General features: G+C 43.2%; 1 protein-coding gene across 2 annotated transcripts in view; it reads right to left on the bottom strand.

Annotated features, from left to right (window-relative positions):
- TSPAN5 (tetraspanin 5) overlaps nt 1–19,590 on the bottom strand; it is a 144,403-nt gene that overhangs the window by 10,847 nt on the left and 113,966 nt on the right. For both annotated transcript variants that reach the window (XM_083179062.1, XM_083179061.1), the window contains 3 exons: nt 16,866–16,991; nt 15,114–15,161; nt 9,973–10,089 (listed from right to left, as the gene is read on the bottom strand). In XM_083179062.1, the coding sequence (XP_083035188.1) occupies nt 9,973–10,089; nt 15,114–15,161; nt 16,866–16,991 (291 nt within the window). The remainder of the gene's footprint in view (nt 1–9,972; nt 10,090–15,113; nt 15,162–16,865; nt 16,992–19,590) is intronic.

Raw genomic sequence — 19,590 nt, 5'->3', positions numbered from 1 at the left:
TAAAGCATTTGATACTGTCCCACACAAGAGATTGATTAATAAAATGGGGAACCTAGGATTGGGTGAAAATATCTGCAGATGGGTAGGGAATTGGCTATGTAATAGAGAACAAAGAGTGGTTGTGAAAGGTGCCGTATCAGATATGATACCGGTACTAAGTGGAGTGCCCCAGGGCTCGGTTTTGGGGCCCATTTTGTTTAACATTTTTATTAACGATATTGGGATAGGGTTACTCAGCAATGTATCCATCTTTGCGGACGATACAAAACTTAGCAAAGTCATCAAATCACCAGAAGATGTCACCATGCTTCAAAATGATCTTGCAATTCTAGATGAGTGGGCTAAAAAATGGAAGATGAGGTTCAATGTAGATAAATGTAAGGTTATGCACCTTGGGAGACACAACCAGTGTGCAAGTTACAACCTTAGCGGAGAGGAACTGGGTAATTCCATACTGAAAAGGATCTAGGAGTCCAAATAGACAGCAATCTAGGATGTAGTGCCCATTGTAATGTAGCTACAAAAAAGGCCAACAAAATTCTGGCATGTATTAAGAGGGGAATGGAAACTAGGGACTCAAGGGTAATTATGCCACTATATAAAGCATTGGTGAGACCTCACCTAGAGTATGGAGTACAGTTCTGGGCCCCACACTATAAACAGGACATCATAGAATTAGAAAAAGTCCAAAGGCGAGCAACAAAGCTTATTAGGGGAATGGAGAATTTAAGCTACGGGGAGAGATTAACCCCTTCCTGACAGAGCCAGTTTTTGCGTTCCTGACAGAGCCCTTTTTTTCAAATCTGACATGTCTCACTTAAGTGGGGATAACTTTTTTTTGCTTTTACTTATCCCAGTGGTTTTGAGATTGTTTTTTCGTGACACATTGTACTTCAAATTAGTGGTAAATTTGGGTCGATACAGTCTGTGTTTTTTTGTGAAAAATACCAAAATATCGTGAAAAAATGGAAAATTTAGCGATTTGCAAAATGTTAAATTTTCTGCTTGTGAGACAAATAATCTTACCACTCAAAATAGTGAATAACTAACATAGACCATATGTCTACTTTATGTTGACATCATTATTTCAACTTCCTTTTAATTTTTTGGGACACTAGGAGGCTTACAATATGAATAGCAAATTCTCAAATTTTCAAGAAAATTTCAAACACTGATTTTTTTAGGGACCAGTTCAGTTCTGATGTGACTTTGAGGGACTTGTATGTGAGACACCCCCATAAATGATGCCATTTCAAAAACTGCACCCCTCACAGTATTCAAAACAGCATTTTGGAAGTTTGTTAACCCTTTAGGTGTTTCACAGGAATTAAAACAAAGTGTAGGTGAAATTTCAAAATTTCTTTTTTTTGCAGATTTGCAATTTTAATACATTTTTATAAGGAACACAGTACATTTTACTAGAGAAATGTGACTAAAAATTGATTCCCCCAATTCTTTTGTTTTCATAAATATCCTATATGTGGCCCTAGTGTGCACGGTGACCAAACCACAGGCTTCATAATAGAAGGAGCACCTACTTGATTTTGGAGCCTCCTTTTTATGAGATTATTTTTTAGGCACCATGTAGGTTTCAAGGCACCATAAGATGCTAAAAGTTAGGAACCCCCCCACAAGTGACCCCATTTTGCAAACTACACCCCTCAGGGAATTCATCTAGGGGTATAGTGTACATTTCAAACCCCCAGGGGTTTCACCAATTGTGGTACAACTGGGCAGTGAAAATGAAAAATTATTTTTTTTACACAAAAATGCAGTTCTGGCTCCAAATTTGTCATTTTCAGAAGGTATGAAGGAGACAAAGCACCCCAAAATCTGTGCCCCAATTTCTCCCGAGTACGGCAATGCCTCACATGTGACCAAAAAATACCAGTTGGGTGCATGGCAGGACTCAGAAGGGAAGGAGTGATTTTTGGATTTTGCAGCTCAGATTCTGGTGGAATTTTGGTGGGTGCTATGTCGCATTAGCAAGACCCCCCAAGCACCAATACAGTGGAACCCCCCCACAAGTCACCCCATTTTGCAAACTACACCCCTCAGGGAATTCATCTAGGGGTATAGTGTACATTTCAAACCCCCAGGGGTTTCACCAATTTTGATACAAGTGGGCAGTGAAAATGAAAAATTACATTTTTTTACACAAAAATGCAGTTCTGGCTCAAAATTTTTCATTTTCAGAAGGTATGAAGGAGAAAAAGCACCCCAAAATCTGTGCCCCAATTTCTCCCGAGTACGGCAATGCCTCACATGTGACCAAAAAATACCAGTTGGGTGCATGGCAGGACTCAGAAGGGAAGGAGTGATTTTTGGATTTTGCAGCACAGATTCTGGTGGAATGAATGGTGGGTGCTATGTCGCATTAGCAAGACCCCCCAAGCACCAATACAGTGGAACCCCCCACAAGTCACCCCATTTTGAAAACTACACCCCTCAGGGAATTCATCTAGGGGTATAGTGTACATTTCAAACCCCCAGGGGTTTCACCAATTTTGATACAAGTGGGCAGTAAAAATGAAAAATTACATTTTTTTACACAAAAATGCAGTTCTGGCTCAAAATTTTTCATTTTCAGAAGGTATGAAGGAGAAAAAGCACCCCAAAATCTGTGCCCCAATTTCTCCCGAGTACGGCAATGCCTCACATGTGACCAAAAAATACCAGTTGGGTGCATGGCAGGACTCAGAACGGAAGGAGTGATTTTTGGATTTTGCAGCACAGATTTTGGTGGAATGAATGGTGGGTGCTATGTTGCACCAATACAGTGGAACCCCCCCACAAGTCACCCCATTTTGCAAAGTACACCCCTCAGGGAATTCATCTAGGGGTATAGTGTACATTTCAAACCCCCAGGGGTTTCACCAATTTTGATACAAGTGGGCAGTGAAAATGAAAAATTATTTTTTTTACACAAAAATGCAGTTCTGGCTCCAAATTTGTCATTTTCAGAAGGTATGAAGGAGACAAAGCACCCCAAAATCTGTGCCCCAATTTCTCCCGAGTACGGCAATGCCTCACATGTGACCAAAAAATACCAGTTGGGTGCATGGCAGGACTCAGAAGGGAAGGAGTGATTTTTGGATTTTGCAGCTCAGATTCTGGTGGAATTTTGGTGGGTGCTATGTCGCATTAGCAAGACCCCCCAAGCACCAATACAGTGGAACCCCCCCACAAGTCACCCCATTTTGCAAACTACACCCCTCAGGGAATTCATCTAGGGGTATAGTGTACATTTCAAACCCCCAGGGGTTTCACCAATTTTGATACAAGTGGGCAGTGAAAATGAAAAATTACATTTTTTACACAAAAATGCAGTTCTGGCTCGAAATTTTTCATTTTCAGAAGGTATGAAGGAGACAAAGCACCCCAAAATCTGTGCCCCAATTTCTCCCGAGTACGGCAATGCCTCACATGTGACCAAAAAATACCAGTTGGGTGCATGGCAGGACTCAGAACGGAAGGAGTGATTTTTGGATTTTGCAGCTCAGATTCTGGTGGAATTTTGGTGGGTGCTATGTCGCATTAGCAAGACCCCCCAAGCACCAATACAGTGGAACCCCCCCACAAGTCACCCCATTTTGCAAACTACACCCCTCAGGGAATTTATCTAGGGGTATAGTGTACATTTCAAACCCCCAGGGGTTTCACCAATTTTGATACAAGTGGGCAGTGAAAATGAAAAATTACATTTTTTTACACAAAAATGCAGTTCTGGCTCAAAATTTTTCATTTTCAGAAGGTATGAAGGAGAAAAAGCACCCCAAAATCTGTGCCCCAATTTCTCCCGAGTACGGCAATGCCTCACATGTGACCAAAAAATACCAGTTGGGTGCATGGCAGGACTCAGAAGGGAAGGAGTGATTTTTGGATTTTGCAGCTCAGATTCTGGTGGAATTTTGGTGGGTGCTATGTTGCATTAGCAAGACCCCCCAAGCACCAATACAGTGGAACCCCCCCACAAGTGACCCCATTTTGCAAACTACACCCCTCAGGGAATTCATCTAGGGGTATAGTGTACATTTCAAACCCCCAGGGGTTTCACCAATTTTGATACAAGTGGGCAGTGAACTTGAAAAATTACATTTTTTACACAAAAATGCAGTTCTGGCTCAAAATTTTTCATTTTCAGAAGGTATGAAGGAGAAAAAGCACCCCAAAATCTGTGCCCCAATTTCTCCCGAGTACGGCAATGCCTCACATGTGACCAAAAAATACCAGTTGGGTGCATGGCAGGACTCAGAAGGGAAGGAGTGATTTTTGGATTTTGCAGCACAGATTCTGGTGGAATGAATGGTGGGTGCTATGTTGCACCAATACAGTGGAACCCCCCCACAAGTCACCCCATTTTGCAAACTACACCCCTCAGGGAATTCATCTAGTGGTATAGTGTACATTTCAAACCCCCAGGGGTTTCACCAATTTTGATACAAGTGGGCAGTGAAAATGAAAAATTACATTTTTTTACACAAAAATGCAGTTCTGGCTCAAAATTTTTCATTTTCAGAAGGAATGAAGGAGACAAAGCACCCCAAAATCTGTGCCCCAATTTCTCCCGAGTACGGCAATGCCTCATGTGTGACCAAAAAGTGGCAGGACTCAGAAGGGAAGGAGTGATATTTGGATTTTGCAGCACAAATTCTGGTGGAATGATGGTGGGTGCTATGTCGCATTAGCAAGACCCCCAAAGCACCAATACAGTGGAACCCCCCCACAAGTGACCCCATTTTGCAAACTACACCCCTCAGGGAATTCATCTAGGGGTATAGTGTACATTTCAAACCCCCAGGGGTTTCACCAATTTTGATACAAGTGGGCAGTGAACATGAAAAATTACATTTTTTTACACAAAAATGCAGTTCTGGCTCAAAATTTTTCATTTTCACAAGGAATGAAGGAGACAAAGCACCCCAAAATCTGTGCCCCAATTTCTCCCGAGTACGGCAATGCCTCACATGTGACCAAAAAATACCAGTTGGGTGCATGGCAGGACTCAGAAGGGAAGGAGTGATTTTTGGATTTTGCGGCTCAGATTCTGGTGGAATGAATGGTGGGTGCTATGTGGCATTAGCAAGACCCCCGAAGCACGGTGAAATTATGAACCTAATATTCCATAGATGTGTGGTATATTTTAAAACACTCCTTTATACATAGGCCGGGTTTGTCGGGGCAAGTGTCACACTGGAAAATAGTTTGCTTTCTTATTCCCTTTTTATAGCAAACTTTGCACCTTTTTTGTGTCCTGCCCTTTTTTCCAGTGGAGGGGATTTCATCAGGAAAATGCTGCCCTGGTACAATACGGGGGCCAGTACTAGAAGTACTGGGGCCCTCTGCCTGCTGGTTCCCAAATATTAGGCCCTTTATGACTTCCTCTTGAAAGTGCATAAATGTCCCCCTCTGGCCGGTAGAACGGAATAGCACGTAAGCGTTATACAGTGCCATCTGGATGATATACACGGCCACCTTCTTGTACCAGATTTTTGTTTTCCGCAGGGCACTGTACGGCTTCAGTACCTGATCTGAAAGATCCACTCCGCCCATGTACCTATTGTAATCCAGGATACAATTAGGTTTTGAGGTGTGGGTACTGGTACCTCGTACAGGGACAGAGGTGGTACTGTCTCCGTGAATTGTTGTCAGTATAAGGACATCCCTCTTGTCCTTATATTTGACCAACAACATATTTTCGTTGCATATTCCCCTGCTTTCACCCCTTCTCATTACTTGGGCAATGTGCGTTTTTGGGAGGCCTCTTTGGTTCTTGCGCACAGTACCGCAAGCTGCTGTACCTCTTGAACCAAGGGCCTTAAACAGGGGGATGCTGGTGTAAAAGTTATCCACATAGAGGTGATAACCTTTATCCAGGAAGGGGTGCACTAAATCCCAGACAATTTTCCCACTAACACCTACGAGGGAGGGGGGGCATTCTGGCGGTTCAATTCTTGAATCCTTCCCTTCATATACCCTAAACCTGTGAGTGTACCCTGAGGTGCTTTCACACAGCTTATACATTTTTATGCCATACCTTGCCCTCTTATTGGGAAGGTACTGGCGGAATTTAACCCTTCCTTTAAAATGTATAAGGGACTCGTCGATACAAATAAATTTTTCAGGGATGTACACCTCTTCAAATTTGGCACTGAAATGATCAATGACCGGCCTGACTTTGAATAGCCGGTCAAAGGTGGGATCATCTCTGGGTGGGCACTGTGCATTATCGGTGTAATGTATGAATTTAAGAATTGTCTCAAATCGAGTCCGGGGCATGGCCATACGGTAAAATGGAGTACTGTACAGAACATCTGTACTCCAATATTGCCTAATTTCTGGCTTTTTTACTATGCCCATATGAAACACCAGACCCCAAAACGTCATCATCTCTACTGCATCTACAGGGGTCCACCTAGCAAATGATGACGTGGGGTTTTGAGCAATAAACTGCTGGGCATATAAATTAGTTTGGTCCACCATTAAATTTATAAAATCATCAGAGAAAAATAATTTGAAAAAGTCAATTTCTCTGAGACCTGTGGAATCAAATTGGATTCCTGGCATGCCCAAAAACTCAGGAACCTGGGGCTCAAAATTGTCTGGTGGTGGGGTCCATACTAGATCAATTATTGGGGGGGGAATCTCAGCTGATCTACGGGGGCGTCTTTGAGGGGGTCCCTCATCAGCAGAGGAGGAAGAGGAGCTTAAGGCAAATCCTTCAAATTCCCCGCTTGCATCACTGCCTGTGTCAGAGTCAGAAGCAAGCATGGCATATGCCTCCTCCACTGAATACATTCTCCTGGATGATTGGGAGGACATTTGGGAGGACATTTGGGAGGACATTTGGGATGCCATTTTTATTTTTGTGTTACCGGTAGTGAAATGTTTCAACACGTGTATAGTGTAGGGGGGGGCACAAACTTTATTTCAATCCGGGGGGTATGTAGTGTGTAGTGTGTATGTGGTGCAGAAAAAAAAAAAAATGCTTTATACCAATAAAAAAAAAAAAAATGAAGGGGTTAAAAAAAAAAAAAAATGAAGGGGTTAAAAAAAAAAAAAAGGAAGGGGTTAAAAAAAAAAAAGGTCCTGCGCCAAAAATTGAGCACAGATGTTGGTCAGTAACGTCTGTCACTGAACAGCGCTCAAAGGCAACAGGAATTTGATCAAAAAAAAAAAAAAAATAGATCAACCCTGTGCCGAAAAAGATGATCAGTGATGTACGTCACTGATCAGCGCACAGCGGCCACAGGACACCCACAAAATCACAGTGTGTGTAAAAAAAAAAATTAAAAAAATACCCCACAGCACACACACAAAAAAAAAAGGTGATCAGTGATGCGACACTGATTACCAGTGAGGTGCAGCAGGTGCACAACCTTTGGTGCAACTGACAGGTATATATAAAAAAAAAAAAACCTCTGTACCCCCAAAAAAGTTGCTGATCACCTCAGATATAGTGATCAGCACAAAAGGCGGGGACAGCAGACACAAAATTTAGCACTCTCTATCACTATCTCTCTCTATCTCTCTATCTCTCACTATCTAACACTATCTAACACTCTATGACACTGCAGCAGCAGCACTCACAGGTATATCTATATATAAAAAAAAACCTGCGCCCCCAAAAAGTTACTGATCAGTTAATTTATACTGATCAGCACAAAAGGAGGGGGCAGCAGTCAGTTATATAAAAAATATATAGCACAATCTGTCACTATCTCTCTCTATCTCTCTCTATCTCTCTCTCTCTATCTCTCTCTATCTCTCTATAACTATCACACTGCAGCAGCACAAAATATAGCACTCTGTCAGTAGGCCTCTCTCTCTATCTCTCTCTCTCTATCTCTCTCTCTCTATCTATAACTATATCACACTGCAGCAGCACAAAATATAGCACTCTCTGACACTATCTCTCTCTCTATCTCTCTCTATCTCTCTCTATCTCTCTCTATCTCTCTCTATCTCTCTCTATCTCTCTATCTCTCTCTATCTATCTCTATCTATCTCTCTATCTATCTAGCTAATACTAATACAGTGCAGCAGCACAATATCACAGTATGGCACAATTATTGCACAGGATCCAGGAAGCAATCAGCAGCGATCAGGTAAGTATTGCAGCAAGTATTTCTGGTCAGTATGGCGGCAGGGGGGTACGGTGACCGCACTGCACGCTTTCCAGACCGGAATGGCGTCTGCAGTGCAGTCACCGTTAGTTTAAATCTCCCTCCTTGGCTGTGATTGGTCCGTCGGTCCGACGGACCAATCACGGCCTTTGGGGGCGGGCGGGGTGAGGTGGGGTGACACCAGTGTCACCCTTACACCCCGCGGTGATTGGTGCTGTACTTTACAGCACCAATCACCTCTGATCCCGTGTCACCGGCGAACGTTATTCGCCGGTGACACAGGAAAACGCTGTGAATGGCTGTTCACACTGAACAGCCAATCACAGCGATCGCCGACGGGGGGGCGGCATCGCAGCCCCCCCGGGGCATGCACGGACATGTCTGCTGTCAGGGACAGCAGACATGTTGAAACTGTCACCGCGTCTATAGACGCGGTGACAGTTTAAATCCATGACGTACATTTACGCCATGTGTCGGGAAGTGCTTCCCGACCATGACGTAAATGTACGTCAAATGTCGGGAAGGGGTTAAGCAATTTGGGACTATTTACATTAGAAAAGAGACGTTTAAGGGGGGACATGCTCAACATGTACAAGTATATCAAGGGCCAATATAAGGAACTGTCACACGCCCTATTTTCTACTAGAAAGGAATCTAGGACGCGAGGGCATGAGTATAGATTAGAAGAAAAAAGATTTCATTCAGCTAGTAGAAAGAATTTCTTTACGGTCAGAACAGTCAAACTCTGGAACTCTCTTCCCAGAGAGGTGGTAATGGCTGGCTCATTAAATGCGTTCAAGGCAAAGTTGGACAAACATTTACTGGAGAAAAACATCCATGGGTACAAATAAGAAATATAATTTGTCTGTAAAATACCAGAACCTACCAAATCAGCAATGGATATCTATACCAGGTTAAACTAGATGGACGCAAGTCTTTTTTCAGCCTTACCTACTATGTAACTATGTAAATTCAGGTTTCACCTGTCTGTGACAGCACTACATGACATGGATTACAACATTACAGCTTCACCACTCCCTGCCAGATAACGTGCAAAAAAATGGCAATATAAGGTACTGTAATTGAGCCATACTAATTTATTCTAATATTGGTAGCAATATACGGCACTTGTCACCAGGAGCCACTTTGTATACAACAAGGAAAGTCCACGGGACATATGCATTCAACTTAAAAGGGAGATTTATTGGAGCGCTAGGGATGGCTCGTTGGAGCAAATTTTGCAGGCAATACCACACCAAATGAAACTGCTACTTGCGGACTTTATATTTCATTATAACAGTGTTGTATTTGTGACCAGTGTGTGTGGTTTTAAAGTGATATATCACAATTAGAAATAGTATTTATTTTTCAGTAATGTTGTGTATTTTTTATGTCTGATGTTTTATCACATGTTTTATTAATAAATTTAAAATAATCTACTAGTTTGAAGCACTCAGTGCTTAAATGTCTATGCTAGCTATGTATTGGTGACCAGGAAAACCATATGGGAGCTGCTCTTTGAAATTTTAGACATCTAAGTGGTAAATATGTTTATAATTTGTATTATCCATATACTAATTTGCGTCCGTTTGTTTCAATTTAATATTTATTAAAAAGAACTCATGAAATATGCAGATGTGAGGTCAGCCAGCCACAAAACCTGTATATCACCTATGCGTGTCCTAGTATAAAGGGATAGTATGATAAGCATATAAATGAGTGAGGGAAGGTAATAATTCAGCCTTAATGTACTGCTTTACCAGAGCAAATGTTTTATTAGTGTAAGTGCTTGGCATAGGTATTATTTCAGAGCTATCACTGTTCTTCCTATTATGAGTTCACTTACCTGTAGTAGGGCAATGCCTATGAAGACCCCGGCCACAATGGTTAGGTTGTCTTGTAGCCACTTCTCAAACTGCGGAACACAGCCCTTGGTGTGAATGGTTGCTTGCTGGTCTAGTTCCTTTATGTTGAGAAAACAACATTATGAGCACAAAGCAGCCAAGACTGAAAGCCTACATGGATACAGCACCCCCTCTGCCTCTATTCCTTGTGGTAAATGTTTCAAACCTAAACAGTGGAGAACTTGCGAATAGCAACCAATCATTTTGTACTTGATTTATGCTAGCTGGAAACTGATAGGTTACCGATAGACTTCTCCATCTCTCCACTTCTCCACTATTTAGAAGGTTTGATAGGTGTGGTGCTTGGTTCAGACATCATTGTTATGAGCAACACACTGATGGCGAGATGTAATAAGCCTTAAAAAGTGATAAAATGGAGAGTGATAAACCACCAACCAATCATCTCCTGTCACAGCCTGTAACATGGCCGTTTGGAGCTGATTGGCTGAAGGTTTATCACTCTCCATTTTATAACTTTTCAAGCATAGTACACCTGGCCCTGACTGAGATTGAGGAGCAGCAAAAGAAACCTTTACATGCAAGAAGCAGGCAGCATAAAAAATTCTTAAGGGTTTTTATTATGAAAATGGGGATCTGTTCAAGTTGGGATGTTGCCCATAGCAACCAATCAGAATCTAGTTATTTATTTAGCAACTTCTAGAAGATAATAGATCTGATTAGTTGTCCATACCAACATCCCATCTTCAAAAGATATATCAAGCTTCAAAAAGTGATAAAATGGAGTGATAAACAGGCAGTTAATCAGCCCCTAAATGCCATTTTACAGGCAGTAGATGCTCCAAAGCGAAAATGCGGAAACCCCTGTTATCTGTGTTTTTACCGCGTTTTCGCATGCTCTAGTGCCCGAACGCCACTCAGCGCTTTGGAGGGAATCACCAGCAACCTATAGGAGCCTATGGGCTTCTCTCGCAGTGCTGTGTGAGGGATCCATCACAGATCCCTCCCAGCATGCCCCCGGCCGGCGCTGTCACTGCGCATGCGTAGTGGGACTCCCGGGTCCCAGACCCAGAAGTCGAGGGACCGCGCCCCATCGCAAAGTGCAGCTCTTACCACAAGAACTGTCCTTTGCTTTACTAATCGCATATGATAGAGCATTATCGATTAGTATTGATGCGGTAGCCGGCGGAGGCGGTCAGCAGGAGTTAGAACATCCCGCCCTGGGTTTGAAAAATGACAGGAGTTGATTTGGTGGTGGGCAGAGCAAGCCAGCTATGGGGGCAGTCAGTAGACAACAGATGGGGAAGAGGCAGCAGTCTTCACCCCTTTTTCTTCCATCACCAGTCTCCTTACACAATCTTTTAATTTTTATGGAGAATTGAAACGTAAAGCTGAGCTTTCAGAGCTTCTATGAATTGCTCTACCCATAGTAGTGTATGGGGAAGTGTGATCTACACTAATCCTAGGCAGTGCTGGAGAAATCTGTGAATAGGAGGAAGCAATGATAACATGTTATTACTAATAGATGAATGTACCGCTAAATAATAATCCACTCCATGAAAACTAACCTTTGTACAAGGCTATAAATTACTCCAGACATGTCCAACTTCCTGTAAGTTGCGATCCAAAAGGCTAAATATACTGTAGTATTAACGGCACTATAATCTAAAGGAGTAGGTAAGGGATCTAGGAGTCACTATTTCAGGTGACTTAAAGGCAAGGAAGCAATGTAACAAAGGCTATGAAGAAGGCAAGTCAGATGCTTGGTGGCAAAGGGAGAGCTAATTCCCTCACACCAATACGCATGTATGAGGACACATTTGTATTGTACGGCAGAAGGGCCACAGCTTAGTAGGTTGTCCCAAAATGATTTTTAGGTGGAGTTATTTGGGACATACCGCCTGGTTGTAGGGTGTATGACACATCTGGTCCAGGTTTTAAGGTTGGCTGATATCAGCACCGAGGCATTAGCACCTAAAAGTTTTGCTTAAAGATTCACCGGGGGTAAGGTTCAGTGATTCTGAGCAAGTTGGCCAGGTGATAGGCTGGGTGAGAGTGGGTTTAGTGTCAGGGTGCCAAGGTTTTTCACTGTTCATGTGTACATTCACTGTGACTAGGGAGGCCAATCCCGGGATCGGGATTGGCGGGATCCCGGGATTTAGGCCTAAAATCGTCAGGATTTGAATCCCGGGATTGAACCTTTCAATCCCGGGATTTCGGGATTAGTATCCCAGTGCTAAATTTACTTTTTTTTTTTCAAAACCCGGCAGCGCTGAGCACTTTAGAATGGCTCAGATGCTGTCTGCTGCGTACTGAGGCGGGACCCCATGTGGCCGATTGGTCCGCTTTCACTGTGTGCAGGTGCTCTGTGAAGACAGGCATGACGGCGCCCAGGCTGTCACCCCTGACATCACGCCACGCTGCGCAGCCCGTCTGTCGCCATGCCTGTCAGTGCACTTCAGAACTAGCACACTCGCTCAGCCACATGCCCGCTGTACTGCTACCGCCTGCCTGCCCGGCCACTGAATGGATGGACATCGCTCCTGCTGCTGCCTGTCACCACTACCTCTGTAAGTGACAGTGCAGGGCAGGGGGATGGGGAAGAGTGCCGGGCAGGCAGGCGGGGAGGAGTAAGTGGGCATTTATATTGATATTTGGGGGCGGGTCATTTTTTTTTTTTATTAGGGAGGCCAATCCCGGGATTCCCGGAATCCCGGGATTGAGCATTTTTCAATCCCGAATCCCGGGATTGAAAAAATGCCCCAGGATTGGCCTCCCTAACTGTGACCATAGGCAATACACCACTGCTGTTATTTTAAGGAACATATTTATGACCTACTGTTGTTGAACACCTGATAATTGCTATGCAGTGGCTGCTGAGTTGCAATGAATACATTTCTACTGCCAGAGGCGTTTTAAGAGAGTAGGAGGCACATGTGCAGCCTCCTCTGGCCAGGCCTCCTCCTTTCTGCCGGGAGCAGTGCAGCATTGCAGTAGTCTGCGCACCCTACTGTGCATGCACAGATCACTGAAAAAAATGGCACAGAGGCCATTTTCCCATGGATTTTATCAGCGTTGTGGTCGGCGTCGCAGGACTCCGGAGGGTAATTATTTAAAAAATTGGGTGCAATGTGGGCCCCCCTGGGACTCAGGGGCCCGTGTGCACACTGCACCCATAATAAATATGCCACAGTCTACTGCACTTAACATACCTATTAGATGTCATTCTAACAAGTGTTGCAAAAGCTGTGATCTAGCACACCTTCCTAAAAAACATTCCTAATTTTAAACAAGTCTATCGGTCTGAGGATTTTTATTTTAAATGTAATAAATGTTCAGTTGTTGAAATATAAAGTGGCCCTAATAAATGTAAAATGAATGTGTGCCCATGACCCATATTAATGCCATACAGTCCACAGAATGTGGAATGGTGGGCATGTAATGCTGCTTACCACACTTGCTGCTAGGCTGGCTCCTCCACAATCTCCCACTGTCTGCAATGTTGTGCCACATAGTTTGGGCACTGTTCCTTGCAATACAATGTAGTGCAGGAATAATCTAACTCAGATAGGGTGGGATATACTAAGGGGGAAATGCGGTAAAATCCCTGTTTTACCGCATTTTTCTATGTATTAAAACCCCTCCGCCACGATATCGCATAGTAGGGTATCGCCACCTTTGGGTGGCGATATCCTGTAGAAGCCTATGGGCTTCTTTTTGCCGCCCGACGCCATCCGCCGCAAACCCGCCGACCCCCGTGTCCTCCTTCCTCTGGCTTACCTTAGTCCAGATCCTCCTGGACCCGGAAGGTGAGCCCTTCCTCCCCCTAGTAATGAAGACGGACGTCCTTCCGGCTGCAGGGCAGAGGAGGAGGAGGCGCTGGGGACAGCCTGCTTAGCTGTCCCCGACGTGAGGGGAGAAGCAGGTGGCAGGGAGATGACACAGACCCCCGCACACCACAGTACAGATATCGCTGGAGGTCTCCGTCTTAGCACCGCGATGCTAGCCGCATATGTTAGTACTTATGCGCTGGCATCGTGGCGGGCGGTGATGTATTTTAATACATCCCGCCCATAGTGCTGTGAGCGAAGCATTGGATATCCCTCACAGGCAGTTTAAAAGGAGTGTGCAACCTCCATACAGTCCCTTCCTCTCTGCGGCATAGAAACTCTGCACTGCACCTCAGTCTCCCGCACATGCCCCTGCCAGTGTCTCAGCCACATCATTTTCCGTGATTTGCACCACGCCAGTATGGACCTCCAGAGAGGTTTCACTAAATTAAGGTACAATCTCTGTATTACTCTGCGGGGGGGGGGGGTACTTGTGTACTAGCAAGGCGCCCGATTTTACTACGTACCCAAACGTAGTGAAATCGCATCGCATTGAATCCCATGCCGTTATGATATGGCATGCGATGCGATTTTGACGCTCATAATGGCATTTAATGTACTATAGCATTAAATGACATATAATATCATTTATTAAGGCCCCCCAGTATCGACGTGATCCCGAAGCGTGGCGAGCGCAGCGGTACGCGTCCGACCGACCTTTTCATACCCCCCACTATCCACGTCGGCGTGGAGTTGATTTTACATAGTGTGGCGAGCCACCGAGCCCGAAGCGTGACAAGCCCCGCGAGGGGACGTGTATTATATTACATGTATTACGCGTCCCCTCACGGGGCTCGCCACGCTTCGGGCTCACTGCGCTCGCCACACTATATAAAATCAACTCCGTGCCGACGTGGATAGTGGGGATATGAAAAGGTCGGTTGGACGCGTACCGCCACGTTTCGGGATGACGTGGATAGTGGGGGGGGGGGGGCAAAATAAATGACATTACATGTCATCTTACCATTAAATGGCATTATTCTAGGTTCCATCAGAACCGATCTCTCTCGCATCGCATGCCATACAATAATGGCATACGCTGCGATTTTTTTTCGCATACTATGTTTTTAATGGATTCACTGACACAGAGCAGTGAATAGCCCTCCATGCAAATGGAGTAGTGGGCGCCGTGATAATACACAAGTACCGAGGGGGTACTTTATTTATAGAAACATGCATAGTTCACTTTTTCAGATTCAATAAACACTTGTATATAAGCAATCACTGCTACTTACGGGCTTTTGTCTGACATCATAGCCACACTGAGTGTTAATAACATCTTCCTAGACATGAAAGAAAGTAAGAACAACAACATATTAATGTCATGAAAACAATACCACACAGTATACACAATCACCATTTGCCTGTCAGTATACAGTCTAACTACAGATGTGTCCATATACATCGATCTATAAATCAGGGGGATGAGGAGAAGTGTTAAGCCACCCATACAGAGTGCATTTTGGGCTGCCGACGCTCCCGCGCACATCACGTCCTACAGTCCAAAAAGTGCTGCATGTAGTTTTTGAACTAGATTGTATAGTATCTAGCACATCGCATGCGTTTTGAACAAGATGCGATGCAATTTACTTTAAAACACATGGTGCACATAGCAGCAGCATAAATCAGCTGGTGGCGAGTGCGGGTGTGCTAGAGTGCGCACCACTACACGGCAGACATTCAGCAAGCAAGTGTCCTGATGATGATGACTGAGATCCTGGAGGCTGTGACAATCGGAGCTGGTAGATCGCCGAGTATAAGTAAGGTGCTGCATAGTAGGGAGCTACAGCGGCGTGTGGGAGGGGTGTGCTATATGTAATTTATACATGGAAAGGGTCAAGCTCTGCAAGGGGGGAGGTGCTGCATAGTAGCGGGTTATAGGGTGGGGGGAGGCATGCTATAATGATAGCATGAGCAATTATTGGAGACTGTGCATGAGCACGCTGTCCGTACGTAGACAGCCTTTGCCGGCAGATCGCAGGGCGATATACACCCTGCGGCCGTAACCATGCATTTTCTAAGATTTACCCAGAAAACGCAGGCGTTCCCTGGCCTTTGATAGGGAGGGCTGATGGCATCAGGTTAGTGGCCTCCTCAGTGCTGAGTAAGTTCAGACTTACCTGGTGCTTGCAGGGTCTAAAGACTGATAGCATTGTTCTGACCCAACTACTTTAAAAAATGGACAGTTTGGGAGATATAGTATTGTCTTAAGGGTGTCTTGAAAAAGTCATGGAGACCCAAAGGGTGCCTTGGAAGGAAAAAGTAACTCAATATTTGTAAGCCGGCATGCAGTGTTAGGATTAGTATTTTTTTATCATTTTCAAAAGAATGAATAGAAAGCAGTAGATAAAGCGTAAATACACTATTAGCGAATTTAGTGCACAATCTGGGTAAAATGATAAAAGACAGAGGTAAACTATTAGTGAATTAAATCACAACATTTTTAGATCATTTCTATCCAATATGCAGGGCAGTGGAAGAGCATACTCCACTATATAACTTTGTAATATTTTTTGTTCGAAAATAAATATTGATAATATAATGCAGATTTAACCAATAATATTAATGCTTATAAGGGGGAATACAGCACATTTCCGCTTGACGCTACCCATAAATCATTTGGTCTTCTACAATCAGTTATTATTGTTGTTGAGCATCAGCGGCAATCTCAGCAAAAATAGAAATGAGGGGATGAGTGGACAAACACAAATGCAAATGGATGTCTTCAATTCATAGAAATAGCACACATAATGGTAATTGTCAAATGGTTTCTTTGTGTCTTTCTTCTCACCCTTTCCTTGTGTATAAATAATAGCTGCACCATCAATATGCATGATGGGTCAGAGATGATGACAAGAGGATTGACACCAGTTTTGAAGACTAAGACATCGCATCCCATAAGTGATTCAAGTAAACAGAGGTGGAAGTGAAGGACAAATACCTCAGCTATGCACTATATCGGTATAACAGAAAAAAAAACAACTTACAGCAGGGTCTTTAGTGCAGCAGGAGAAGGGGACTCCACACCTCTCCCGGCTAGCATTGGCATCCGTGCAGTTAAAGTAAATGTTCAGGTTCCAGTCATCGGCGCCAAATGCCCCACAGCACTGCCACTATGGAGAAGTAAAGAAAACAGCTTGGTAACTAACCAAATACTGCTTACCATTTCATTTCTATTCTATATAACACCTATTATACACTCATGTTATGTGCTTGCCTATAAATGTAGCTGATCTTGCTTTTTAGAGACTTTGTACTTTAGGAAAAAGTAAACGGTCTTCGCATTTCTGTGAGGTGACCGCAGATATTAGGACCTGAACAGCAGACAACAAATAAACCTAAAAGACATGCCTCATTTACAGCCTAACTCAGTGGTCCCCAAACTGTGTGCCGTGGCACCAGGGCCGGTGCCAGGTTTCTTGGTGCCCTAGGCAAAGCTAAATAATAGCACCCCTGCTCCTTTCAAACACTCCCTGGCCAATCCCTCACATACACATAAATGGTTTCCAGTAATTAGGTCGGGAGTGTCTAGATGGAAAGTCACTAGGTCGACAGACAGAAGGCCAACATATGAAAAAGGTCAACATGCATTAGGTTGACATAGTCAAAGGGTCAACACAATCAAAAGGTTGACATGGGAAAATGTTGACATGGAAAAAGGTTGACATCATTTTTCGTGATTTTTCTATTAAACAAAAGACTGGTCATACTTTACCCATCCCATTGGGCATAGCGTTAGATTATAATAGTGTGTTGAGCGCACACTAGATGGTGTCCATGTCGACTTATGTTGACATACTGTAGGCACCAAAAAAGTGAAACACTTATTCCATGCCGACCTTTTGTGCCACAGATTGGTAGTCTAGGACCAATTCAAACTATTTAATCATAACTATTTCATCATAAAATATGTGGACAAACAGAAGTGAAACCTGTCCCTCACCACATAACTGACCCTAATGATAACACAAACAAAATTTACTTCATTTAACATTTTTTTTCTGATTTAAAAATCTTTTGGACCAGGGGAGTCATGTAAAAAATTTCTGATACTCTTCGGCGCAAAACATTCAAAATAGTTTGGGAACCACCTGCCTATTTAATACTTATAGGCAGTGGTGGCTCCAGAGGGGCGCTGCAGTACAGATCAAGAATCAAATAGGGGAGAAACACCAACTGCACGAGTCAGTTAGAAATGACAGTTGGTGTGGCTCCCTTATTTGAATTTAGAACTGTGCTGCAACCCCTCCTCTGGAGTCGCCACTGGTTATACGTGAGCTTATACAACACTTATGAATCCTATAGAAAGACCAAAGTAAGTAGTAAAAATTCATTATGATATAAAATCCTCAAGGTAATAGAACTATTATAGCATGAGCTGAGAAAATAAAATTGGTTGTTAATAGTTCCTTGGGATCCTACTTGATGAAATGACTTCCAATCCCCCTTGAGCCATTCGGGAAGGTGGTGGATGTTAAACACATGCGATTTGGGCCCTGTTCATCCGAATGCTCAGCCCAATGCCTCCGAATCTGATGAAAGTGCCCCAAATCACACTAGTGGATGTACTCTTCTTACAAGATGGATGTGTAGAATTAAAATATAATATATATAATATGATACATAGATATCCCAAATCAACACAGATGCGTATGATACCTTTTAGTATGGTACATAGCAGACCTAACACTCTTCTTTATTGGATAAATCCCCTTCATGTACTGCATGCTTGGATTTAATGGTACACCATCTTCTAAAAGGTTCCTAATGAAACCAAAACATTGATGGACTTGTCTTCTTATTGAGGTATTAAAGCTAACATATACAAGATGTCTGGGATAGTCTCAGTGACTGGGAGACTGCAGAGTATATCAGGTGTGCCAGTGGAAGTGACCTGAAGATACTCTATATACAAAACCTCTTATACAGTATGCCTACATTTATCATCTTTGGGAATGATGTGTTTTATATATATACTCACTTAGAAGTATTACTTTGGCTTTAATTGTTGTCTTATCTAGCGTTTATTTGTAAATGTATTGTCTTTACTAGTTACCAGCCGATCAAAATGTCAGTGCCGGCAAGTGTGCTCATTCTAATGGTGTAACACTTGAATTACTCCTTTGGCAGCATCTAATCACTGCTAGCGCACAAACCAGTGAGGTAACACTATATAACTAACGTACAGTAAGTGGCAGCTGAATTTTTTCTGTGCACGACCATTCACTTTGAACTCACACCCAGAAGTGCACCACCCTCCATAGCCTCATTTCTAGGAATATTAACTACTGTAGCACCTTGTTTTCACTATGCCCATGACTGAGGGTTTCTCTTATTTTAGTTTTGCTCCGTCTATTTGCCTATATTATCCTTTCATACATTTATAACATTATATCAGTGATGTGGTTAAATAAGATGTTAATATAATGCGTATGAGGAAAAAATTCTCTAATATCCGGACATATCATTTTAAAGTTGGCTGATGAGATTAGAGGATTCTTTCTGATTGTGTCTGATGATGAAATGACCTCAATGTCTGTACAGTCATCACTTGCAGTATGACTCATGATGCCCTGTAAGGAAACTATTAGTATGCCATGATACCATGGCTGATTATAGCTCAGGGGTTATGGCTATTTACTGACCATTTTTAAAGAGCAGGAATTGCAATAGATGACCAGAGTATTCTGCATTTTCTTAGGCTGATGGCCA

This window comes from Crinia signifera, chromosome 1 (genome assembly GCF_055691185.1).
Source record: "Crinia signifera chromosome 1, ASM5569118v1, whole genome shotgun sequence".
Classification (NCBI taxonomy): domain Eukaryota; kingdom Metazoa; phylum Chordata; class Amphibia; order Anura; family Myobatrachidae; genus Crinia; species Crinia signifera.
The sequence above is the reverse complement of the archived record's forward strand: the minus strand, read 5'-3'. Positions and strand labels throughout refer to the sequence as shown.